Source organism: Lontra canadensis, unplaced genomic scaffold (assembly GCF_010015895.1).
Source record: "Lontra canadensis isolate GAN:19392208 unplaced genomic scaffold, GSC_riverotter_1.0 scaffold49, whole genome shotgun sequence".
Lineage (NCBI taxonomy): Eukaryota > Metazoa > Chordata > Mammalia > Carnivora > Mustelidae > Lontra > Lontra canadensis.
In genome coordinates, this window is record NW_022631043.1 from 2,859,146 (window position 1) to 2,885,736 (window position 26,591).

Consider the following 26,591-nt stretch of genomic DNA (forward strand, 5'->3'; position numbering starts at 1 on the left):
GCGCTTGGCTGTAGAGGGGTGGGGGAGCGGCTCTGAGGGACAGCAGGCTCCCTGGGGCTGCCCTTCTGAGGGGAAGCTGAACCCCCCGGGTCAGTGCACAGGAAGTGAGGGGCCCCTCTCTGGGGTGGGGTGCAGCAGCCCCCCAGCCACGGGGGCTCTGGGCAGTGGCTGGTCTGGTCTAGAAGCCCAGCTGAGAGTGACCAGGTGAGCTGAGGAGAGGGCAGTGTGGGAGCAGGAACGGCTCTGAGATCGGACAGATTCCTTGGGGTGGCCATAGTGGAAGTTTCTCTGTCCAAATGCCCCGGGGCCACCTGTGTGGAATGCTCGACTAAGAGCTCCATTCGAATTCTAGCTGCATAACCTACCACCTGGCACATGGCTGGCAGTAGGATACCTACTTCTACTGTTTTTTGTTCTGGCCCCTTTGTGACTTAGCCTGTGCGTACCGCCTTTGTCAGAGTCCGTGTGTAGCCCAGGGTCGGCTGGCACTGGGGTTACCGAGCATCAGTGAGGACTGGGTTCGACTCACTCCCCCAGTGGCCCACCAGGCAAAGGGCAGCCCTGGGAGCCGAACCCTGTCCTGTTTGCCCCAGGTCCTGAGTTCCTTCCAGTAAGTTGGGATATTTAGGGAGCGTTTGTCAACACTTCGTGTCAAGGACGTCTCCCCAAATTCCCAACACGGGGTTCCTGGTTCCTCCTGTTCTGTGGACGGCCCTGAGGCACAGGGGGTCTACACAGCTTGCCCGGGATCCCAGGGAGACAAGGGTTCTGTGTCCCTTTGCTTCAGCGCCCACCGCCTGGGAGTCAGGCTGCTCAGGCTGCCCCGATGCCATCCTTTGGAGTTTTGATACTGAACCGAGCTGGTGCCCCGCACCGGCCTGGCTCATCCGGTGACCAGCGGCTGCATGCTGAGTCTTTGAATGGAGCTCACAGTATGTGACTCACTGGTGCCCGGCCTCGGGCTCCTGCAGGGAGGGGCCCCGTGTCATGGCATCGGCTCCTGCCTCTGTGGCCTGAGCGGGTCCCCAGGGGATGCAGTCTCAGCCTGGCTTCCTGCAGTGCGTGGGGCGGAGGCTGGGACGGGCCCAGCCCCAGAGCCCTGGCTGTAATTAAGAACCTTCTCCACCCCAGGCTCGGTCGTGGCCACAAAACAACCTTTATATAGCGTATCGGGTGGCCGTGAGTGAGCCTGTGGAACGCCGGCCGGCCACAGCTGAGACCTCCGCCTCCTTCTATTTTGGGGATGCTCGGCGGTGGTCCTCCCTCCCCTCTCCCCACGAGCAGGGGCACCGTCCTGGGTTACTGTCTTCCGGCTTTCGGACAGCTGGGCTGGGATGCTGGCGTGGGTTAGCGCCGAGTGGCCTGTCCCGTGCTCTGCGGTGCTTTGTCGTGTGACACGTGGGCACCCCCCTCCGTCTGCCTCTCTTGCTGGTATGTTGGTGCTTAGCTGTGCTGCTGTCCCAGAGGGCGTCCAGGCAGCTGGAAGCTCTATGTACCAGTATGGCAGAAGTGGGGGAGAGGGGTGCGCAGAGGGGGACTGACTTATCTCCTGTGGCAGGGTGATTAGTTTTACTGTTCACCTGTGGCTTTTGCTAGAAAAAGGTCGGCATCTACACCCCAGCTCTGCATTTAATTAGTGGGCACGTGTGTTCATTTGGGCCCCATCCCTGAGTTTCCACTCCCTGTGTGTGGGGCAAAGAGCTCTTGCCCCCTCACGACCCTCGTCTGCTGTGACAGCACGGGGGCAGCCCAGCCCAGGGCACTCTGGCCATCGAGGCCTCGCTGTGCTCTTGGGGGTGGTTATCAATGGGTAATTTCACCTTCTGAATGAATGGGTTATTAGGTTCACTTGAAAATGTGTCCTTGTTTTTTTCTTTTAGTACTGTATTATTGGTAAATAACACAACTTGTTGATATAATTGGGGACGAACGGCATAGACCTTCAAAGATACCGTGTCGCAAGTGTGGGTGTTTTAAGGACTGTCTATAGTACTGGGCTATTTCTTCCAACACATTTTAACCAGTGCCCTGTTCTATCGCAGACATGGCTCTGAGGCACGGGGTTCCTCCTTGAGTGAGACATCTGTGATTCTGCTTTTAGAGTGACATTTCCAGAGGTCTCTTGTGAAGAATTGAGTTGAGCTTGGGATGACAGGGAGCAACAGTCCACATCCCAAGTTCCAGGCAGAGGCAGCGGTGAAAGCCAAGGGCCTGGGGTAGGCATGCACTCTGAGTGCTTGGAGGGGAGCATGAGAGGAGAGTGCTTGTATCTTCCACTTCAGGAGGTGGAAACTGAGGCTTGGTTTGCTGGCTTCACGTTCCCAAGTTTGTGGAGAAGAAGGAATCCAGCCACGAGTCTTTTTTTTTTGCCAGAAGCGGAGTCCACCTCAAACCCTTGAAATAAACTGACCCCTTGAAGACCCAGCAGTAACGTCCAAGGGAAGGGCTTTGAGGCCGTCTGGCACAGCCAGCCTCAGAATTTCTTTGGAGCCCATCTCCTCTGAACCTGAGTCTTATAGCCATCCAAGAAGGCACAGCCTATGGCTGGTCTTATTCCCAGTGACCTGTTCTTCCTGCATCTGCCTCCATCCCCACGTCCCTCTGCCTGGTGGTGAGGTCAGGACACACACACATACACACACCTGGGAACGTGTGTGTGGCCACCAGACCCAGCTTGTCCTCCGTGTGGACCCAAAGGCCTGGGAGGAGTCTGTGGCAGCCTGAGCTGTGGGTTTGGAGCCGCCACGTGGATGTCTGTGGCTTGGCCCTCGGGACTGCATCAGCCTCAAGAAGCAATTCCGCCCGGGCCCACCCTTTGCCTAAAGGTCACCGGGAGTTTCTCCTGGGAAAACTTGTTATGATCGAGCTCACCCCCTCGAAATAGTAAGTGGGTTACTTAATTCTGATTATGTGCTGGGAAATGTTATTAGACAGTGACTGAAAATGATGAAAAACTGAAAACCACCCATCAGTTACGTGTAATTGACATACATCAGAGAGAGGGACGATCTCCCAGCTGTGCCCAGCCAGGCCCATGGCTGGAGAGGATCCCTGGGACCTGTTTGGAGCATGTCCCTGCCTGACTCCTGTCTCTTCCTAAACCCGAGGAACTCCTGTGTCAAAACCAGACATTCTGCCCCCACTGTCCTGCTGCAGTGGGAGGGGCATATGCCCGCATACCCTCCACTCTCTGAACAGACCACCCCCCACTTCTGGGTCCTGCTCCTGGGTCCTGGCTTCCCGTGATGGTGCCATACCATCTTCCTCATGCAGAACCCTGCGTGTGCTCGTGCACGCGTGTTCCTATGGGCTCTTCCCCTCGACAGTGAGGAGCTGTCAGGGTGGTCACACCTTGCCCCAGCCGGCACCCGGCATGCCCAGCTCTGCTTGCCTGCCCTCAGTTTCCTCCCCTCTAAGTGGCCTTGTGTGCAGCCATACAAGAATGGTGCTGACACCTTCCCTACCTTGGAGGGTATCGTGAGGATTTAATGGGGCGGGGGATGCGCTGGGCTCGGGGTGGCCCTGATCACCTGCTATGCAGTGTTTGCTTTTACTACATCTGTGTAGTAAATACATGTACTAAATACTAATACCACACACATATGCATGCACACACATGTATACACACATATATGTACACAGGTGTTTGCGTACATGTGTGATTTACATGTGCATGTGCAAATTACATGCATTATACACATGTGTACATTCTATGTGTGCATGTGAGCAGGTGTACATGTACTATTTTCTAGAAAGGTGATTGAGCTAAATACTTTTCACGTAGGGCTGTGTTTTCAACCATTTTTTTTGGTCGCGTCCCTCCAAAGGAACCTACATACATGTTGCATTTCCTCCAAGCCGTCTCCTTCTCTGGAATCGGATGCAGATGTACGTTAGCTGTCTGTTTGTGCTGCTCGAGCTTCGGAGGGCTGAGCCCATGGGTCTCTCAGACTTGCTCACCCCCTCCCTTGAAGCAGTGTCCTTGTCCACACACCCCCGCCCCGGAGGAGATATGGCCCCTGTGAGAAGGCATGACTGAGGGTGGAGGGAGGATTCCCAGCCCTGCCACCTGCCAGCCGGGGCCGCTGGGCCAGACTTCACGTCTCAGAGACTTGATTTCTTTGTCTGTGAAACCGCGATGATACTTACTGGTCTGGCAGCTAATTGATGGTGGCTCTTGTCATCGTGTTGTCATACTTACTATTTAGGTCACGTCTATATGAGCTAGAACATGCCAAAAATCAGAGTGCCCAAACCTAACGTAGCAGGATCTGAGCTCCCTGTCCAGGAAGGGACCCCAGCAGAGACTCGAAGTTCACGGATCGGGAGCTCTGGGCAGGACACTGGCCTGTTCAGGCACACGAGATCCTTCTGGATCAAATGCAGGGACAGCCGACGATGGCCCTCAGGGCCCCCCTGCCCAGGCACCGGTTGTTAGAATTGAGTGTTGTTGGACTACGGCTTATCCGCTTGTTCACATACCATGTGTGGCTGTGTTCACACCACGACCTCAAGCCGAGGACTTGTGACAGAGGCTGCGTGACCCACAAAGGCTGTTTGCAGTCTGACCTTTTATAGAAAAAAGCTTGCTGACCCCTGACAGTGCGTTCTGATGGGATGGCTGGAAATCTGAAGTCACTGCTGTGAACTCTGTGACCCTAGGGTAATTTATGGGACCTCGGCTTCCTCCTTGGATGCTGAGTGGGGTGGGGGGATTCCCTTTAGAGGGCCCCTCTCCCCTCTCCTCAGTGTCTTGGTCACCATCATGCTATCCCCGCCGTGTGCCGCTGTTATGGATGCCTTCTCTGTTTGTCATTTTGAGGGTCATCTGAGATCTTTAGGAAAACCTCCCACCCTCCCTGGCCTCAGATAAGGACTTGTGTCCCGACTGGAGCAGACGGCCCTGGGGTCAGGTATGAGTCAGCATCGTCCCCTGGCTGCTGCCTGGCTGGAGGGCCTCGGGCCAGCCCCAGCACCCTTTCCTGGTGCCGTGCCACATAAGCATCCACGCGGGCGTCCCATTGACTGGGACCAGGTCATGCCAAGCATTCCAGCTCATGGAGGCCGGGCTCTGTGGTTCCCACAGTGGTTTTCATATAGGGTTGATAAAGGGATAAAGTATGTTGGCCACAACAAGATTGGCACTACTTGCAAAAGGCGCATATACATACACACGGTCTGTATGTCTGTGTATAAATACACATCCTGCAGCTGACCTTGTTCTAGCTAAACGTCCATCCCACTTGCCAGAGGACAAGCGGGACACGGGCTTACACAGTGTCCAGGGGCTTTCCAAGAAACGCGGCTGATGAATTGCAATGCTTCTGGCAAACTTCACACTTACTGGAAGACTGAAGGAAATCCGCTGTCAGCGCAGTGTGTTCTAGGTAACTGGGACTGCTTGTGCTGCACAACGTGTCTGTCTCTGTCCTTTTAATTAAAGACGCTGGCTTCTCTGAGTTTAATCCACCCACCCCTCCCCTGCATAAACGCAGACACTGAAACGCAAGGCACACAGGCACACACACGATGGCTCAGATGCACACACATGCTGGCTTGGACACGCACGTGTATATGTACACGCACACACATGCTGGCGTGGACACACGTGTATATGTACACGCACACAGGCACACACATGCTGGCTTGGACACACACATGTATATGTACACACACACATGCACACACACATGCTGGCGTGGACACACGTGTATATGTACACGCACACAGGCACACACATGCTGGCGTGGACACACGTGTATATGTACACGCACACAGGCACACACATGCTGGCTTGGACACACATGTGTATATGTAGACACACACATGCACACACACATCACACTGGCTCAGACTCACACACATGAGCTCGCTCAGATGTACATCATGTGTACACACTTATACGTGTGCACACACACACACACGTCTGCTGTTTACCAGCTGTGTGTATCTGGGCAGAAGACTTGCCCTCAGTTTCCTTCTCTGGAAAGTGGTATGCAGAAATCTCCCGCATTCGCACATTGCAAAGATTTTGTGCCTGCCTGTAGCTTGCACAGCCTGAGTGACTGTAGACCTTGTCCCCTCTGTCCCCACGTTCGCTGCCTCGGAGAGGCATCTGCCAGAGCCCTGAGAAGGCACACGGCCGGCGAGTGAAGGTGCAGGAGGCCAAGCCCCCTGCCAGCTCCTGGGGCTGTTCCCTCGTGCCTGGCACCCTTGGTGCAGAAATGGAGTCCTTGCAAATGAAGATCAGCTGTGTCGCACTACTTCTCTGCACACCTAGAGGTAAAATGGACTGCAGAAGTCTCCTGTCACAGCAGGCTGAGGAGGTGGTAGAAATGGGAGGGAAAGGGGCCCTGGCTGGCGGGGTTGGGGTTGGAGGCAGGCCAGCGTCTCCTTCTTGCTTTGTGTGAGCGTGACTGCGCAGTCCACATGCAGGGGGGTGACTAGAAACCTCTCAGTGGGAACGCGGGCTCGGCAGCCAACTTCCAGCCTCAAACAGGTAATCAGCCCGTTTCACACATTCCCATGTCTCGAGGTGCGCAACAGGGCCTGGCCCAGGGTGTTGAAGGCACCGCGATCCACAAGACGTTTGTTCATCGGAAGCCGCAAAGGGCCTTACGTCTCTAAAAAAAGTTTTTTTAATTAAAAAAACAATTTGTCGTCACCAGAAGTGTCATAGACAACAGGAAAATAGGTGAGCCGGGGAGTGGCAATGAGTGGAGCCCCCATGGGCTGCTCTGGCCTCTGGGTCTAGGAGCTTGAACAGGTGCGGGGGAGAGAACCAGCAGGTGGTCGCCCAACGGGGGTCGTGGACGGTGGAATGGGTGGAGGGGATGAAGTGGTACCAGCGTCCAGCTGTAAAGTCCAGAAGTCATGGGATGAACAGTCCCGCACAGGGACTACGGTCCATACACGTAATAACCGTGTGTGGTGGCGGGTGGTGACCGCACGTACCACGGCGATCATTTCCTAACGCATAAAGATGTCAAATCCTATGTTGTACACCTGAAACTGACATAGTACTGTATTTCAAGTATACGTCCGTTTTTAAACATTGGGGAAAAAAACGAAAAGGAAGAGGGAGCCAGAAAGCCCTCAGTGAGGACCTGTTAAAACTCTGGGGTATCGAGGATTTTCTCTCTTTCTCTCCCCCCTTCCCTCCCTGCTTCCTTCCTAGAAGCCCAGAGCTGACATCCTGGGTTTGCCATCTGTCACCTCCCTACTGATTATGTAACCCTGCGCTTGGTTTCTCCGTCTGCACGATGGCTATTACTAATAGCAATCCCTCCCCACCCTGTGCAGATTATGTAGAAAACGCTCCGGGCAGCGTCTGGCCCCGAGAGGAGCCCCCTGGTCCAGAGCAAGTGCTGGACACATGCCCACGGTCACCCTTCTCGGCTGCCCGTGTGCCCCCGGGAAAGTCGCGTAAGCGCTCACCTGGAACACAGGGATGAGAAACCCGTCTGATAGCTTTGCTACGGGGTTTTCTCCTCATCCGTTCAGGAAATCCTGATGAAATGCTTCCCAGGAGCCGGAAACTCTGGCTGTAGGGTACGGGCGTGTGGGTCTTATGTGACCTACACAGCCCTGTTTCCAGGAGAAAAAAAAAAAAACAAAAACAAAAACATTAAAACCCGAGCACATAAAAATGATGAGTGAAAACCACAATGAGCTCCCACCTCGCACCTGTCAGGGTGCCTCTGGAAAAGGCCACAAGTAACAGCTGTTGGTGAGGACCGGGAGAAAGGGAAGTTTTGTAGGCTGTTGTTGGGAACGTGAACTGGGGCAGACACTAGGAATACAGGACGTAGGTTCTCCAAAACACTGAAGACAGACCTCCCGTATGATCCGGCAGCTCTGCCTCTGGAAATATGCCCAAAGAAGGTGAGATCGCTTACCTGAAAACAGCTGCCTCGTTCATTGCAGCTCTAGTTACAAAAGCCAGGAGGCTGACGCGGCGCAAGCGTCCACGTATGCGTGTGAGTACAAGAGGCCGTGGTGTTCACTGCAAGGGAATATCATTCAGCCATAAAAAATGAGGGGATCCTGTGCATAGTAATGTTCTCGTGAGGAACCGGAGGCTGGAGGGACTGGGCAGCAGGTTCACGGTCATCGAGGAGAAGGAACGGTGGCCTCCTGAGGTCCCTGCACAGCTCGGTTCCCCAGGTGTGGGGGGACAGGTGCAGCAGAGCCCGGGGCTGCAGGCGGGGGGCGGGGGTGCGTAGCTATGGAAGAGCCCAGAACAATGACCCCCTCAGTTCCCCACCCCAGGCTGGCACCTCGGGCTGCAGACCCGCTGGGTGGCTTCAGTCTGAAGGGAGGCACAGCCCCAGTGGGTGTCCTGGGGGGAAGGAGGGCATGTGGGCAGGGTCCCCGCCCTGTCCCCAGGCCTCGACTCATCTCCAGTTACAGCCATGCCTTCACCAGCTGGGTTCGTCCAGGGGGAGGTGGAAAGGCCTCCCAGTCGTTCCTCCTTGACATCTGGCTGTGATTTCCCACCAGCCTCACCAAATCTCCCCCCGCGGGAATGCAGCCGGTGGCCATTCCGGGAACCCACCTCCACCAGTCCTCTGGGAGAGGCTGGGAGCCCATGAGGAGCCGGGCTGGCCAGGTCCACTTCTGCCCCACAGCCTGGGACCCAGTGAATGGGTCTGCAGCCTGGCCGTCTGCTCCCACAGGGTTTCGGGACCTGGCAAAGCAGAAGGCTTAGGCAGGGCACCATGCTCGTCCCTGGGGACTGCCTTGATCGCTGGTGCTCAGATTCCGGGGACATGACCCCGAGTCTGGACGCAGGGAGATCAGATCCCAGACCACATGCTAATGGAGAGAATGTGGCTGTGACTAGAGAAGAGTAGATAGCACCTCATCTGGTTTGTCCATCTCTGCTGAGAACCACAGAATGTCCCTGTGGGAGGCATTTTGGGCTCATTCTGTTTTCCTAGGACTGCATGGGAGGGGTTGTGCCCTGGCCACGGGGTGACTTAGGGTCAATGTTGCCTCCAGAACCCCGGCCTTCTTCACGCCCTCTCTCTTACCTCCTCCCCCTTTCCTCCAGGAAGTCTTGTCTCCTCTCCTTGGGGCGGAGTCCTATATCTTCTCAAAACTCCCCTGGGTTCCCGAGATCAATTTGCATTTTGCCACTCTTTTGTTTTTGTATTTCTTTTTGCTCAGAATGCACAGAGGGAAGGAGGAGGTTTTGTTTCCTTACCTGTGGGTCAGCTCCGCACCCCTGTCACCTAGGACCCTCCCCTTGTCATGCAGCCCCGGGGGTGCCCCTCGTCCTTGGATCCTGCGGAAGCTCAGGGTTGTGGGTGACTGAGCCCAGACTGGGTGCAGGTGATGCTCCCCTCAGTGCCGGTCCTGTGGTGGGAATGGGCGGGGCGGGGGGGCGGGAGGAAGATAGCCATTGCACAAGACCGAGGTGGCCTGAGTACTGAACTTGGCACTTTCTGCATTTTCTCTCATTTTCTTTCCTCTAACCCTTGTTAGGACCCTGAAGGTGTCAAGCCTGTGGACTCAATTCTAGAATTGAGCAAACTAGCCTTGGAGTCTGAAAAGACAGGGTGCCGTACACATAAGGTTCACTCCCTCCAGGGGCGGGGGTGGGGGGAGAAGACAGATCAGAGACAGCAAAGGGGGAGCTGGAGCTGGAGGAGATGTTTGTTCCTGTGGAACCCATGAAATCGCTCCCAGCAACGAATCTGGACCAGAGGTTTCGCATCCAAGTCAGAGGGCAAAGCTTTGGGGAGGAAAGCTCAGCGCTAGAAGCCATACCCCATCCTCCCCAGGACCATCCATCCTGCAGATCACCTGCGTCCGAGAAACTCCTGCTGTCCCCTGGGTGGCTGGTGTTTCCTGCATTTGGCTTCAGAGGACCTTTGAGGACTTTGGAGGCTGTTGCCTCGCGGCACGGTGGCGTCTTTGGTGGGGGCTGCACAGTGGGCATTTCCCTTGGGTGGCACCAGATCCCCTCCCTGTAAAACGAGAGGTCTGGACCTTAGGGTCATCCTTTAGGACTTCCGACCCTCAGCTCTGACCATGTGCTGTACAAATACTGATTCTGGAAGTGCCTCTCTGCGTCGCGCCGGTGGCCCCGCTCAGCCGCTCACCTTTCCTGCCTCGTGCATCTTCCCCTGTTGGACTTTAGGGTGCACTGGGCAGGTTGTGTGAGTTGTACATTTCACCAGCCCTGGGTTTGGATCGTACCTCGCCACTCCCTGCAGGGTGACATGGATAGCTCGGGCCACCGCTCTGAGCCTCAGCGTAGCTACACACTGGGCACGGCCAGCCCTCCAGGAAAGCCTCTGAGAGACTCATGTGAACTCATCTGGACCCTGGGCTTCAGGAGGGCAGGGAATTTTGCCCTTTCTGTTCCCTGCGGCCTCCCTAGCATCCAGGCATGATCATGTCCCTGCCATGCCACACAGTCTGGAAACACTGGCTCATGTCCTGCTCTGCTCCCTAATGGTTAACTTCGTAGCAGAACACAGGAGTCTTAAGGTCCTGACAGCGCCCCCCTCAGCCCCTGCCTACTGCTGGCCCCGCCCCCATGTGTCATGTGACTGTCTCACCAATTCTGCTCATTTAAGGGATTCTTGAGGTCCCCGGAGCTGTTGCTCTATAGACGGGCGTGTGGTGGGCTGTAGCCCAAAGATGGGAGATGGTGGGGTCAGACGAACCTGGGTTTGGGTTTTGCATCCCGAGTGATGAGTTGTTACTTGGGGACAAGTAGCTGAGTTTTGTGAGCTTGCTGTGGGTCACCCTCCTGCCGCTTCTGCCGACTTCCCTCCAGCTGACCCTTCAGGTCTCAGTGGAGACATCCCTGACCCTCCAGCCAGCTTGGATCCCACTGTGTTTCTCCCATCCTCGCCTCAGAGCTTCCAACTGGTTATATCACCTGCTGGAGAGGTCAGTGCCTTATTTGGCCAATTTCCATCTTGTCCACTGGACAGCAGCTCCTGGAGGACAGAGAGCTGGTCGCTGACACCCGTTATACCCCAGAGTGGTTCAGTGCCTGGAACATAGATGATATTCATTAAATGTGGGATGAAGGAAAGAAAGTTTGTGGTTAGGTTTGGTGCCTCTCAGATTCCAATGGCTGAAGGTCACTGCTTGGCTGAGCCCAGTGGGCTGACGTGGCCAGGACCCATGTGGCACCTGGGTGCTGGCCCAGGGTTCCACTACCTTCTGGAGTTCCCACCACACCTCTTCTCCAGTAGCCCTCCTGGATGAGGTCCTCTTGGCCTTTGCTGACACCTGCTGGCGCTCACCCACGGGACATCCCTGGGAGAGAAAGGATGTCCGAGGACCCCAGCGACCTTCAACATCCCACCCTTCTTGGAAGGCCATGCTCTTAGCTTAACTCCCGTTGCCTTCTGCCTCCGTTGCTCGCTCCTGACTCCCCGCCTGAGCCATCTCTTCCTTGCCCAACATTCCAGACCCTGTCCTGGGTTACCAGGCTCCCCTGGGCTGACGTCTCCCCTCCCTCCCCTCTGTCTCCTCACTCCACTTAGCTCAGGCCTCGGTCCCGTCCCCAGCCCACGGCGAGCCATGCGCCTTCCTCCCTGGGGCTCTGTGCCGCTCTATGTTCCTGCCCACTCGCTCTCCCTGTCTCTGCTGTCAGCCCGGGTGTCACTCAGCCACGAGGTCTTCCCAGACCCGCGTATCTGATATGCGTCGTGGCCCACGTGGCCAGCGCCCAGACACACCCCCTGCGTCCTTCCTGCACGACCACTGGCTCGTGCATCTGTGTCTGTCTGTTTGCACTCTGCTTTCTGCACTAGCACGTGGCCCCTGGGAGGCCGGGGCGCTTGCTGGCACTGGCTCTTTATTCTGGGAGTGGGTGCCGGGCATTTGGCAAAAATGCTCTGGCTGAACGACAATGAATGAATGAGCGGCAGTGAGGTGCCAGGCCTCACATCACCATCTTCCCACTCATTGTCCCATCTAAGTTGCAGGATGACCTTGGATGGGGAAAACCCTGCAAACTCACACCCTATCTCCAGATCCGGAAGCTTGCACAGGGGCAGCTGACGTGAGAGAGGTTAGGTCTGCAGAATCCAGACCGCCTTCCCCATCGGCCTCGGGGAGCGCAGTCTCCCTCTGGCCCTGTTTCAGCCTCACTTTACCCCAGCGAGCAGGCCCGGGCTCGGGCTGGGAGAGGAGAGATGGCTCCGGTGTGAGGCCCTACACCACGGTCCAGGCTGCTCCATGCATGTCAGCTGGTGTGGACTCCTGAGCTCACCTCTGCAAACAGCGCTTGCTTAAGCCCACCAGCCCCCGCAGGCCTTCCTTGCCTCCTCTCCCTGAGCCTCCTGTGGCTTCAGCAGCAAGCACCCCAGGGCAGGGCTCAGACCTGCTTCTAAAAATTCATCATGGTAAATAACTCATAAATCACGTTCAAATCTTTAAAACAAATTTGAAAATACACAAAAGCGAAAGGAGTTAAGGAATCTCTCCAAGTTCAGTCCTAGAGGTAACCACGGTGTCAGTACTCCATGTTCTTCTGGACTCTCCAGCGTGTTTGAGGGTCTGTGTGTGTGTGCGTGTGCGCACACACACACACGTGTACAAGCAAGAGTGCGCCAGGGTCACACCGAGTTGAATCCTGTCTCCGCCACTAACTGGCTGTGTGATTTAAGTGGGTCCTCTTGGCTCCCCTCGCCTCAGTTCTCTCGTCTGCAAAATGGGCGCAATGAGTTTCACTGACAGGGGCCAGACAGGATGTCAAACGGTGCCTCGGCCTGCAGCAGACACGCAGCCATGTCCCCGGGAGCTGTGATCCCAGCCTGTGTGCTCACAGCTCAGAGGAGACCTGTCCCTCCACTCCCCTGGCCTGTCTGGGTGAGGGAGCCGCGGGGGACTCCGCTGGAGAAGACCAGATAGTGGGAGAAGCACCCCAGCGGCCTTGGAACATCTAAGTAGCTTCTGTGACAGAAAACAGGGGCCTGTTTGGGCTGGTACCCGTCTTGCTGTCTGTCCATCCTGGGGTTGCAGTGCCCAGCTCAGAGCCTGGTGCCAATGGGCACCAGTAGCCAACCCAGTGGGCAGAACTTGGGGAGCTCCTGATCCTAGCAGTGCAGAGTGAGGACTTTACGAGTGTGAGCCCTTCCTGGGCCGGAGGGGCCGCCTCAGGAGGCCGTCTGTCTGCTCAGGCTTTGGAGGCAGACTTGGCTCCTTGCTGGCTGGGTGACGGGGCGGGGGTGACTTTTGGAGAGGCCATGTGGCACAGTAGTCAGGAGTCAGGTGCCAGAGCCATCGTGCTGACTCTGCCATTTGCTTGCTCTGTGGCCTTCAGAGATGCGTTTACTGATTCTTGGGGCCTTTCTTGCCCCATCTGTAAACAACCGCACCTGTCCCTGGAAGCTGTAGGGAGGACTCGGTTACGTGTGTTAATGTGTTTGGCACACTTAGGACAGTGTCTGGGGCAGAGCAGGCATACCTGTGTCCGCTGAGCACAGAGAAGCCGCCATCCCCCAGCACAGCGGAAACGGTCTACCTTGCACACCCAGCACAGAGCCAGGCGAGGGGTCCTCAGTCCCCGGCACCTGCCGGCACTGCTGTCATGATCAGTCATGTCACCCCGGGCCTGGCTCAGTGTCTGCTGGCTCTCTAGAGTGGCAAGGGGAGGACGCCCTCCAGGCTGGCCCCAGAGCAGCGGAGGCGCTGGGCTGCGTATCTGCTGGTGTCCGGTTCACATCTTCCTCCTCCGCCTGTTCCCTGCCCCCCTTGCCATCGTCTCCTCTGTGGCCGGCTATGCTCCACAGCGGCCGCTGTGACACGCTCGTGAGCAGTGATGGCTTCCTGTCCGTGGCCCGCTGAGCCCTCTGGCTCTGCTCCTTGCTTCCAGGGTCCAGCTGGTTTCCTAGACCAGGGCTACCTTGTCTTCTCCCAGACCCCAGACGCAGGCAGACCTCTATTCAAATCCGGGTACCCCTCCCATCCTGGTGAGTTTCTTAACCTTTCGGCCTCTGTTTTTACAATCTGCATAACAGGAAGAAAAGTCAACGGGGACAGTCCCCAGCCGGTGACTGGCACACAGCAGGTGCTCAGGAATTACCAGCACACTCTTTTACCAGATGAAGACAGCAGGGGATGGCCGGGCTCTGTGTTTTCTAGACAGGAGTGTGGGTGTGTCAGCACAAAGCCGAAGGGCATCCTGGGAAAGTACACTTTCCCCTTCCACCATTTGGCAAACTGAGCACAACTGAAGTGTTTTTCCACAGAAACTGCAGTGAATTCCTGTTTTTCCCCCTTGGAGCTGCAGCTCCGATCCAGCAGTAGCTGGTCTCCCTTGAAAGCTTCTGGAGCAACAGAGCCCGTCCTGCGGGCAGAGAGGGCTCTTTCCTTCCAGAAGTCACAGAGGTTCTGCCTGCCGGAAGACCGAGGGCAAACGGGTGTCAGTGAGTGACAATAATCACTCCGGGGGGGCAGGTCATCGTGATCAGACATGTCCCGTGTGTGTCCCCCTCCCCTTTCAAAAAGGAACATTGACCAACTCACCCGGAGCTAAGCCCACATTTCCATTCCTGAGAACCTATCCCATCCCTAGTCCCAGAGCCGCCTCTCACGTCGATCCTGAATGATGACCGGGTCAACCCGTCCTTACTGGGTTAGTGAAGACACCCCAGTCCGTCCGTGGCTCCTTGACCAGGAGAATCTCGTGCTGGTCCTCTTGAGTTGTCCTTGGGCATCTGGAAAGAGACGCAGCTTTCCAGTCCTGAAGCCTGGCTTATCCGTTCTGCTCCCAGAAAGGGGATGCGGGCAAGTTTGGAATCACTCCGCGGCAGATTAAAAACAAAAGCTAACCAAACGAAAACAAGTTCAGTGGCTTAGGCAAGGAGAGAAGTGTGTTTTTCTTACCCTTTTCCCCCAGGCTCGGGCTGCTGGAGCTGGGAGTCCCTGGCTCCTCGCTTGTCTGTGGAAGTCCCGCAGACCTTACATCCCTGCAGTCTGAGGAGGAGGAAGGGAGCGTGACCTTGGCCGCCCCATCTGCCTCCCTGTCCCATTCCATCAGGAAAAGCAAAGCCTTTTTGAGGAACCACCACTCAGCCCACCACAGCAAACTCTGTCACTCATTTTCTTGTCCAGAACTGGGCCACACGTGTGTCCCCGGCAGCGAGGGAGGCTAGAAAGGTGGGGGACAGAATAACCTCTACTCACCAAGACTAGACCTGCACAGCTCTACTCCTTGCGCTGGAAACTCTGCCATTTTGAGGACAGCATCACGATGGAGCCAGTGCCTGGAAAGCCATCCAGCGCTGACTTCTCAGCTCAGGGGTCGCTGGGCATTTCTGGTCCTCGTGAACTCGAGGCCTGTCTGTGCCTGGGGCTGGGAAACCGTGATGCTGTGGAGCAGAATGGGGAGACGCCCGGGGCTACAGTCTCCCACTCCCTGGGGAGACAGACACCATCAGTGACCTCCAGGCAGTGCCATCTGTCCTGGGTCATGGGGCGGGGTGCTGGGGCTCCGGCCTGAGAACAAGCCCTGGGGGAGGCAGTCTGTCTCAAAGGCTGAGGGGAGCCTACAAAGCAAGGGGGCATGGTGAGGTCACGGCAGCTCCAACGCTTTCCTGTGTTTCCAGGTCAGAGTCAGCCTGCCAGTGCCCTGACGGCAGGGACGGTGACTTGTCTTTTTGTTTTTATTTTTTAAATTTTACTTATTTCTTTGTCAGAGAGAGACAGAGAAGGAGAGAGTGCACAAGCAGGGGTAGAGACAGGCAGATGGAGAAGCAGTGTTCCCACTGAGCAAGGATCCCGTTGTGGGACTCGATCCCAGGACCCTGAGATCATGACCCGAAGAGAAGGCAGCCGCTACACCGACTGAGCCACCAGGCGCCTGGTGACTTGTGTTTTATCCCGTTCCAGTGTCCCTAGAACTAGCTTTGTGCCTGGAACATATCTGGAGCTCCACTATTTTAGTTTAAATGAATGAGTTAATGTGGAAAGAAATAGATCATTATCCAAGATGTGGAAATATGTTGGCCAAACAGATACAGTTTTAGGCCAGGAGGGCCTTTGGAGGCTAACCCTACCTCCTTGCTGAGCAGGTGAACCCAGAGGGCCCCGACATCCCTCCCCTGCGAAGCATGGCTGGAGGGGCTATTTTGGGAACCATTTGTCCTGACTGGACGCCACGTTGGCTATAAATTGCCCCTTGAGCCGCTTGGATGTTTAAGGTTTAGTGATGGCCCCACCAGGCGGTTGGGGGGCAGTTCGGGGAACGACTCCTTAAGGCAGTTTGGGCACCTTCTAACGTCTTTGAAAGGAAGCTCCCTCTTGCCTGCGTTCATGGTCTTTGGACTGTCCTCGCCCTTCTGGGTTTGGGAATCAGGTCACAACCTCAGGGTATTTCTGGAGACAAGGCTCGGTGGCCCTGCCTGCACCCTGAGCTCCGGCTATTAGTCTCCAGAGATTTGCTCATCCTCAAGGATAGAACCTTCTGGGTCTATGCACTTGCTGTGACCATGGTCCCCAGCCAGTGTCTCTGGCAGCCTTCCGGGGCTCGAACGACAGATGGTCACCCCACAGCTGCCGCTCTCCTGGGTGGGGCTGTCAAAATATTGTGGGGTGCCTGCGTCCTCTTGCATATTTTGTCCTAGACAGACGACTCGGTGCTGTTTCCAAAATAACCCCTTCCATGGGGCTCGCAGACCTCACAGTGCTTTGTAGGATAAACAGGAAAAATACCTCCACTTCCCCTCACTGCTGGTTGGTAAAGGGGTCCCCGAACCGACCCCTCACAGAGACCTGTGTGCCCCACACATGAAAACAGGTCACTGCACGTGGGACAGAGGGCGGAACTATTTAATGTGGGGAAGGTTGAGATAGTGACGCGTGCAGGGTACGTCCACACGAAGGTAAGCAAGTTGCTTCAGGCGCTGAATCAGAGGGTCACCCGGCCACGTTCCAGTCCCGTCGTGAGCTTGAGCTTGCTCAGCCCCCTGGCAGCCCCATGGCCCGTGTGTGCTCTGGACGGTCTCCCCTCCAGAGACGCTCGCCCCAAGACAGAGGTCTGGTCGGTCAGGGAGCCGCACTTGGACAGAGGACTTTAAAATTCCAAGTTGGTGCTCTTTCTGGGACTTTTAGGACAACTAGAGGAATCTCTTCCCCTTCCAACTTTTTCTTAAGCGAGGAACCACGACGACGTTGAGGCATTCTAATATCCTGTGATGCATATTGTTCTTGCTGTGTGACTGACGTACTCTGTTGCTTTCGTATAATTGAGCAGTTTTGCTTCTGGGATTGTGCTTAAAGCTCCTTGGGGTGGGAATAAGAGACACCTCGGGGGTGGGCACGTGTTTCCTGTTTCCCTGACACCTGCCAACGTGGAGTCCCGACGAGTATGTTCATGACTCTCCAAACGAGGTGCTTTTGCCTGTGCCACCTCGTGTTCTCTTGTCTGTCTGGCCATGTCTTCACTGTTCTGGTAAGAAGGAGTCAAGCGTCCCCTCTCCAGGAAAGCTTCCCTGACCTCCCCCAAGCTCCGCGAGGTGTCAGACGTGTCCCAAATCCCCCAGCAACCACCCCCGCTCAGTCACCTACTACACGGGGCTGACCTGTCAGTTTGGGCATCTGATTCCCTCTAAAGGGTGAGACTGTGCTCGTTGTGGGGAAGGACGCTGCCTTGTTGGTGTATCCCCCCAGGACAGAGCATGGTATTTGCAGAGTAGGTGCTCAACAAGTACCCGTGTAAATGAATCAGTACATAGTGTGCACCGCCTCCTGCGTGCCGGGAGCTGGGGACCCTGGGTGCAGTGTGCCAGGAGCTGGGGGTCCTGAGTGCTGCGTGCTGGGAGCTGGGGGTCCTGAGTATAGCACGCTGGGAGCTGGGGGCCCTGGGTGCTGGGTGCTGTGTGCTGGGAGCTGGGGGCCCTGGGTGCTGGGTGCTGGGAGCTGGAGGCCCTGGGTGCAGCGTGCTGGGAGCTAGAGGCCCTGCATGCTGCGTGCTGAGAGCTGGGGGCCCTGGGTGCTGTGTGCTGGGAGCTGGGGGCCCTGGGTGCTGCGTGCTGGGAGCTGAAGGCCCTGGGTGCAGCGTGCTAGGAGCTGGGGGCCCTGCATGCTCTGTGCCGGGAGCTGGGGGCCCTGGGTGGTGTGTGCTGGGGCCTGGGGAGGCTCTCGGAGCTGCGTGCTGGGAACTGGGGGCTCTGGGTATTATACAAGGTCCTGGGGGCTCTGAGTGCTGCATGCCAGGGACTGGAGGCCCTGGTTGCCATATGCTGGGAACTGGGGGCTCTGGATGCTATGTGCCGGGGGCTAGGCATTCTGGGTGCTGTGTGCTGGGAGCTGGGGTCTCTGGGTGTTGCGTATTGGGAACTGGGGGCCCTGGGTGCTGCATGCAGTGGGTGCTGGGGGACCTGGGTGCTGTGTGTTGGGGACTAGAGGTCCTGGGTGCCATGTGCTGGGAGCTGGGGGCTCTGGGTGCTGTGCTGGGAGCTGGAGGTCCTGGGTGCTGTCACATCCCATGGAGGGACTGTGGGTCACATTTGCTCATCCATCTTGCTGTTTTCTCTTGCCTTCCTTAGACGTGCTGTGCCCCAGCGTCCATGTGGAAGGAGACCGCTTTAAGCACACCAACGGTGAAAGCAAGGAAATCACAGGTGAGAAAGTGAGGGCAGCCTCCAGCTTGCCCTGCTGTGCCGTTTGCCGGGTGTGAGCCCTCCCTGACTCAGGGCTGGCCTCGATGATCTGCTCCCCGAGATCTCATGGGACGGCCGAGCCCTATGGGTGGCAGCCCCACCCGCAGCCCCCGAACCGTGAACAGCAGCCGCATCTCCCTCTGGGAGTCTGTGGTGACCGTATGGGAGCCTCTAAATAACACGTCAGAACAAATGAGTTGGGGATGAGTAAAGGAGATCAGCGGAGTGAGCAGATGAGAGGAGAAATCAGTGCGTTCAGGGTGAGAATGTGAATCGGAGTTATAAACAGAGACCTGAGTGATGGGGGAGAGGGAGCAGAGACGCATCGCTGCAGACCCAATGGTGGAAATAAACCCCACAGAGCTGCTTCCCAGGCTGCTCCCACACAACGGGGTAGACAGGGTACGTGGCAGCGGCCGAGGGGGGCTTCCCACCCTCCTGGGAGCCACAGGTGTGGGAGTCGGGTTGGCTCCTCCCCGTGGCCCATGTCCTGCCCTTGCAACTCTCAGGGGAGTTTCCTCTGCCTCCGCAGGAGCCCTGCTCCTGCCCGCTGCCCAAGGGGTCGGGGACCCCCTCCATGTGCAGCCCCGGGGGCAGGGGTCCTCATCCTCAACGTGGAGCCTGGGGAGGGGGTCAGGAGCAGGCACTTTGCAAACGCTGTCCGGGGGATGCCGTCCCAGTCAGCTGTCAGGTTAGGGCGCCCCTGCCCACAGGAACATGCCAGCATCTGCAGCTCTGTGCTTGAGGGATGTTTCTAGAACAGTAGAAGGCTGCCCTGCCTGCTTGCACAGCAGGTGAAATGTGTCCGCAGGACTGACTCAGCTCTCAGGCAGTTTCTTGGGTGAAGAAACACCCCAGTTCTTCTCCCCTTCGGGGGAACTATTCTGAGGTCCATGTTTGAGCCATTTCCTGGTGTTTCCCAGTGAGATCCAGCTGCAGTCACCTGCTGGGGGGCTGGCTGAGCGCCACAAGCTTCACAGCTGCCCTTCCTGCCTGTCCCCCACCCTCAGTCCCCCAACAAGCGCCTCCCAGTTCAGCACTTCCGGAGGGACCCAAGGGAAGGTGGAGTTAGTCGCCTCTTTCCTCCTGGCGGGGTGCCTGGTGTGTGGCTAGTGCTCGGCCAGGACCTCTCCCTCCCAGGGGTTCTCCGTCAGTGGGAGAGAAAAAGACGACCCTCATCCTCTTCCTTTCTTGATGCACTTACCTCGCAGGGCACATCTTCCAAGCTGAGCTGCCCTTCCCAGGGTGAGGCGAAGCTTCTGGGCAGTTTGATGTCAATGTTCCCGACTGTCTCCCTCGGCAATCCCCGGCCAAGCACAGCTTCCACCAAAGTCACTCCTCAGAGCCCATTCCTACCTGCCGCATGGTCCAGAGCTGACTCTGTGAGCAGCAAATCCCTCAGAGCAGCGTCCCCCCTCAATAATTCATTGTCTGGGGGGGTGTGTCCACAGACAGCGACAGAGATGACAAAGAGGGACGTTAACACCAGCAGTGGTAAGAGTCGACCCCGAGCACCTACGGTGTGTCAAGCGCGGGACTCGTGTGCTCTCATCAGCCCGGATGAGGGGGGAGACAGGCACCAGTTTGTATTTTATACTTGGGGAAACTGAGGCACAGACACATTGTGCGATAACTTGCCTGAGTTTCTGTCATGGTCGGGACTCATGGGCAGACCACCAGAGGGAGGGAAGGAAGAATTCCAATGCAGCTGGGTAATCAGAACGGCTTTCATACTCAGAAAAATGGGGTCCCAGAAAACCTCACTCCCAGGCCTTCCTCCCAATGACTTCGGGAGGTTTTAGGGCTTCTCTGGCCAGAACCGCCAGGAAGGGAAGAGGGCAGGTGGTTTGGAGGCATAGGTCTTAGCCTAGTGCTGCTGCTCCTGGCCTCCCGATGCCGCTTGATGCTTGGGTTCTCCGCCTGTGTAACTGTGCGTCCTGAGCCCTGTTTCTGCGCATCCCTCTCGTGCTCGTGACTCAGTGTCCCGGGACTTTCAGTGGCAGCAGGTGTTGTACAATCTCCTGGGGGGGGTTAGCGCCCTGGCGCTTAGGAACATGTGGGGCTTGGGGCCGCTCTGAAACGTGGCCGCAGACATTCTGGACTTTAGTCTCCTCCTACCTGGGCTCCGGCGTCCAGATACCTGCTGGGACATGCCCGTTGCACCTCTCAAGTGGACTGTGGCCTGAGGGCCCCCTCCCCTCTCCCTGCCCCATCCTGCCTCAGCAAGGCCCAGCCTCCCTTACTCCCTGTCCTGCCTCCCTGCTGCCAGAATGACCTTCAAAATAGAAACAGGATTGTGTCTCTCTCTTGCTCTGAAGCCCTTCTGTGGTTCTACTGCCCGCAGGAGGGCACTCAGACTTTGCTGTGTGGCCCACAGAACCCAGCCACGTGTGCCCCTGCCCATCCCACTTCCAGCCAGTGTTCCCCTGAACGTGGCTTCTGACATCCCAGAGTAGCCAAGATTCTCAGAAGGAACTTAGCTGACCTGAGCCTAGTGACCTGTGCACATCCAGCTACCTTGGATGCCCTTTCTTCCTCCTCTGTCTGCCCACCTTGTATTTGTTCTTCTACTCCGGGCCAGGGCTTGCCTCCTCCGGGAGGGCTCCCTGATAGTTCCTCAGCTGGACATGTCTGCTTTTCCCCAGACATTGAACTTCTGGGGGGCTGGGATTCTGTCTGTTGCTGGGATCCGAGAAGCCAACAGGGCATCCTACCTTCTGTCCTTCCCTCTTTCTACACACTGTGCCACAAACACGAGCAGCCGAAAGCCCCTGGCTTCTTTAGGGTTGGGACCATGAATTAGATCAAACTGCTCACCATCCAGTGAGGGAAGCAGACCCCAGCTAAGCTGTGTGTGCCTTGGCCAGAGGCCCTAAGGACCGGGGAGAAGCATCGTGTCTGGAAGGCCCAGCACAGCTCTGTCCAGGCTCGAGGGCAGGGCAGAGCACCCCGAGGGCACGGGCACGGGGCAGGCGCACCCACTGGATTCAGGGTCATGGTCAGCAGTGTCCCTGAAGCCGCCTGCTCCAGCTGACTCCGTGACTCTGGGGAGCTGCGGCCTCAAAGTTCCCGGATCGAACAATTGCTTCTCTATCCCACGGTGCCTCGTGCGGACCCCATTTACTCGGGAACAGGTTCCGTCGCCCTTCCCGGCCTTTCGCGTCCTGCAGGATTCATCTTTTCTCTCTGGGCCCTGTGCTGCCACCTAGTTAATTGCTTGTTGTTCAAAGTTTCCTCTGGTTTTTGAGTCTTTGTTTTTCGTCATTGTTTTCATTCCTTGAAACCCATGAAAGTGGAACCAGGAAGTAGAGCCTGTGTTTGCTCTTTTAAAACTCAAGAAAGGGGCTCTCCCACGTACAACCGCGTCAGGGAAACTGAGCTCAGGGTGGCAATGTCTGGTGACAGGGGACAGAGCTGGGAAGTAGAGGAGTGGCCCCGTTTGCTGTTTTCATGGCTCTCTTGTCACGGGAAAGGCATCGGGCACATGGCCACCGGATTGTGAACTAACATGCTTTCTGCGTGAGAGCTGCTGCTCTGTGGGAACTTCCGTGCGAGGCCGTGGACAGGCCTGTCCCGTGCGGTCGCTGTACCCCCCACCCCTCATTACAAAGGAGCCAGGAGCCGTGAGGAGCGTGCTCAGAGCACCTGTGTCATGGACCCCAGTCTAAGGACGCAGGTGGGGCCAGGGGTGCTGACGGAGATGGTCCTCCCTCCCTTAACTTAGCTGGGGGCAGCTTCTCTTGCACAACAACCTGCCCCCCTCCAGCCTCCCCCCTCCCTGAGAGGAACTGTCCCAGGCAGGCAGGACGGTCAGAGGGTGTCACAAATGGGAGAGCCCGCAGGGACCCCCACTGCCCAGCTGCTGGAGATGCCGGCACGGACCCCAGCTCCCTGCAGCCCTGCATGCTCTGATGGGCCCAGTCCTCAAGGAGGCAGCCTGCAAGTTGGGCCCTTAGCCCCACCTTTGGTGGAGGAGACACAAGGACGTCAGCCACGTGCGGGGCCAGTCCTAGGCCAGCTTTAGGATCCCGGACAGACTGTCTTCAAACCCTACTCTGCCTGGTACAGAATCTGAGCCCAAACAGGCTGGACACCCTTTACCATCTGGTGTCCGTTCCATGGAACCTCCAGGGCCTTCTCAGCCCCACCCCCCACTCCCACTGCCGGGAGCTTCCCAGCACTGCCAGGCCATGTCCAGCTGCCCTGTCAGCCCTGTCCCGTGAGGCCCGGCCGATTCTTCCAGCTGCCCCGAGCTGGGCCTGCCGGGCTCTCTGAGCTGCAGGGGCACCTGATGCTTTCTGTCCCCGGCAATGCTCAGACCACAGACCCAGCCCCTGCTCAAGGGAGCTGTGGCTGGACCAACGGAGGTGCAGAGGGGACGCTGAAAAGAGAGGGCTTCTCTCCTTGTTCTACAGCAGGTGTCTCCGCGTATCTGGTGCCACTGACCTGCCACAGCGGGGAGGTGGGGGGCTCCCCAGGACCCCTCCCTGCGTGGGGAGGTGGCTGCGTCTTGCTGCATACCTTGTTCTCTATTACCAGGTGACAGTGGTGGGGCTCTTGGGGGAGTGGCGGGGCTATGGCCAAGGTATGGGCCCCCCGTGGTGGGTTTTCAGAGAGGCTGCGGGTCCCCAACAAGGGGTGGCAGTAGGGACGGTGCAGCTGCCCGGGGCCTGCGTCCCCGACGTGCTCTCTCGGCTTACCTCACTGACCTGTCCCAACAGCACTGTGGGGGAATGATTCCCTCCACCTTTCCAGTTAAGGAAACAGACTCAAGAAATCAGGCAGCTGCTTCGAAGTCACTCTGGGTCTTCATCCCTTTGGCCAGTGTGGACTGAGTGGCTCATAAGCAACCAGAATCATCTCTTACAGTTCTGGGGGCTGGGAAGTCCATGTCCTCAGATGGTGGGAGGGCAAGGGAGGTCTTGAGGTCCCTTTTGTAAGAGCAGTGGTACCATCCATGGGGGCCCTAGTCTCATGACTTAAGTGGGACTTGGCTAGGAGCATTTGGCCTTATAGGTGCTAGGCGCTCTGTCTCTTACACAGTCTTTCTAGGGTAAAGTTACGGGCCAGCCTGGAGGTGGCTAGAAGTCCAGTTGTGTGAGTCTGTGCAATGGGCCAGGTCCGGTTCTGTGGACAGTGAATGGGCTGGTGTGCTCCGCTCCCTGAGCATGTCAGCCAAGGGACGTGGCCCTGTTCAGCCTGTGCCCAGCTGAGGCCTGCTGGGCCCTCCATGGCCCATGCAGCATAGTTGAGGTCAGGTGGGAGTGTGGGGTGCCTGCCCCTTGGGGAAGCCCCCATCTCTGGAACGGCTGGATCGTTGGCCCCACTGCATGTGAAAAAGCATGGGTTGAAGGTAGCTGTTCTCCTCCACGTGGAAGCTTCCAGATTCATGTTTTCTACTTAAGGACTAAATATCATTCAACATTATATCATGAATTTCATTAATGAGCCAGGGTGTGAACTGCTATTTAAAATGACATAAGGATAAGTCTTAGTCATTTTCCAGAATGACATGATCTCAGGATGGGGAGCGGCTGGGAGCTCCAAAAAGTCACCCAGGGCGGCAGCCTGGCAGACCCCCGCCGTGCCTGTGACCCTCCTGGACCATCGCAGGCTCTGCTCTAGGCTGGGCGTGGCTTCTGTTCGTGTGTATCCCAGGCCTGCCTCACTGTGCCTCGCTGCCTACAGTTGTCACCTTATCTTGCGGCTGTATGTTTGCCTACTTTTGGTCCCCCGTGAGATCACCAGTTCCCCAGAACCAGGATTTTGTCTCTCCTCCTGCTGTGAGTGCTGTGCTCCCACATGCTTGGCTCAGAACAGGCTCTCAAAACCATGCATTGAATGAACAAAGGGCATCTGGACAGAGCTCAGTGGTAGAAGAGGCTATAATCATTCTAATGGAAAAATAACCGAAATGAAAACTACTCTGTGGGTTCCTGTATTTCAGAAGTTACAGGAAGAGCTCTGTATCCTATCACTGGAGCTTTACCACAATCCTACAGAGATATACTCAAACAGCCCCCTTTTCACAGATGAAGAGACTGGTGCTCAGAGATGTTAGGCAACCTGCCTAAGGTCACACAGCAAGGACCTTGTGGTCAAGACCACAGCCTAGACCTGTCCAGTCCTACCACTGAAACTCTCTGTCTGCGCTAACCTTTGTCTGTCCTGCTGTTTCTTATACTGGGCTCGGAGCAGCAGAGAGGTGCTCAAAAATGTGTTGAATGAACAAATGATCTTTTAAAGCAAAGTTTAGGGGGACGTCTTCATCATGGTAACATGAGCCCTGCAGGCTAAGCTCCTGTCTGGATGGCAGTGCCTTCGAAGGTTACAGATCCCAAGAATCTTCCCGAAGTCTCATGGGTTAGGCATCGTGTCAACCCTGGAGATGCAGGACGGAGTGAGCCCCCGTGCTTGTCCTTGTGTGCCGTCCCTCTAAACTGCATGAGCTCTCTCATCGCCCGAAGGACACGGTTTGGGCCAGTACGTCAAACTCTCAGCCTCGGGTTGAGTGCTGTGCTTAGTTCCTCTGAAAACTGAGGGTCTTGGCCTGCAGGACTCAAGTCCAGATGGTTTTGCTGGGCTGTAGGTCAGGACGTGCTGGCTGGGGTGGTGGGCGGGAGTGACTAGGGACCGGCCGGATCACGGCCCTCCCCTTACGATCCAGTGGTCAGTGCTCAGGCTCCTGTGGGTTACGGAGCCGGCCCAGTGTCACACATGCACGAGCCTGAGCTGATCCCCCCCTTGCCCCACCAGTGCCCCGAGCACAAAGATCATGACTTACCCATCACAGACATTACCAGTACCCACGAGGTCCTCTCCTAGAGCCCAAACAAACCAGAGCCGAGGACCTGCCAATGATGCAACATCGTTCGGGTTTTTTCTCTCTTTGAAAAAATGAAGCTTATAAAGCCGCCAAGCTGGAGTCCAAGCAAAGTACACGTGGATCGCAGGACTGTGGCAGAGCCAGCCAAGTGTTCCCATGGGGGCTTCGAGAACAGCGGGATGGCTCCCTGCCCCAGCCACATGGCCAGGACAGCCTTCCCTTTCTTTGGAAGGGTCTGCATTCCCCCTGCACTTTGCCTGGACACGGAAATGGAAATGGAGGCTGTGCATGTGCTTACTTTGTTGTTAATGTTTCCTGCCCAGTTCGCCTCCCAACAGTTCCTCCGCTTACCTCCACGTGCATTCTTCCTGCCTCTGCAGAGGTGTGCTCCCCGTGTCCCCCCATGCTCCTCCTGCCACTGACCCTAGCTCTTCTGTTTGACAGGTTTTGACCTGATGGATTTGTTCAGTGTGAAGGAGATCCTGGGGAGGAGAGAGAACGGGATGCAGAGCTCCTATGTCCGGATGGGATCCTTCCCTGTGGTGCAGAGGACAGAGTGAGTGCTCCCTCCTCCTCCCAGACCTGCCATGGACGCCTGGCAAAGGGCGGGAGGGAGACCAGGCAGCCACGGTTGCACACGGAGCCCTGAGTGGGGCTCTAACCTGCTCCGTGCCAGGTGAAGTCACCCTGAGACGAAGCAGTTCCCAGCAGCCCTGGGAACCTACCCCTTGTCGCAGCAGATCTGCCACCTTGTCTGTATTGGTTCTCTGGCCCTTGGGCACTCCCCTCTACATAGGGATCTGGCACTAATCATTCATGAATGCGTGTGGCTTTCTGTCCCTTCATTAAACAGCTCACAGTTACAGTTGTAGATACACCGCGCCTACTCTGGCCGAACCCCTGTATTACACACAGACATAGCTCCCCGAGACTCCCTGAGTTGGTTTGTCCAGGGGGGCCCCTGAGTAGGTGTTGATTGGGTGCCTGGCCTTGCACAACTTACTGGATGTCTCTGTGCCACAGTTGTGCCTTATTTTCCACCAAAGATGAATGTTTCTGCCTTGCACTGTTGTTGAGAATATTAAAATAGAGATTGGTCCAGGGTCTGACACCTGCTGGGTCTCCAG

General features: G+C 56.7%; 1 protein-coding gene across 1 annotated transcript in view; it reads left to right on the top strand.

Annotated features, from left to right (window-relative positions):
- The window catches only part of COL22A1 (collagen type XXII alpha 1 chain), a 240,256-nt gene that overhangs the window by 29,895 nt on the left and 183,770 nt on the right, over nt 1-26,591 (top strand). Inside the window, exons 4-5 of the mRNA XM_032873482.1 lie at nt 18,525-18,599; nt 25,909-26,020. Coding sequence (XP_032729373.1) covers nt 18,525-18,599; nt 25,909-26,020 — 187 coding nt within the window. The remainder of the gene's footprint in view (nt 1-18,524; nt 18,600-25,908; nt 26,021-26,591) is intronic.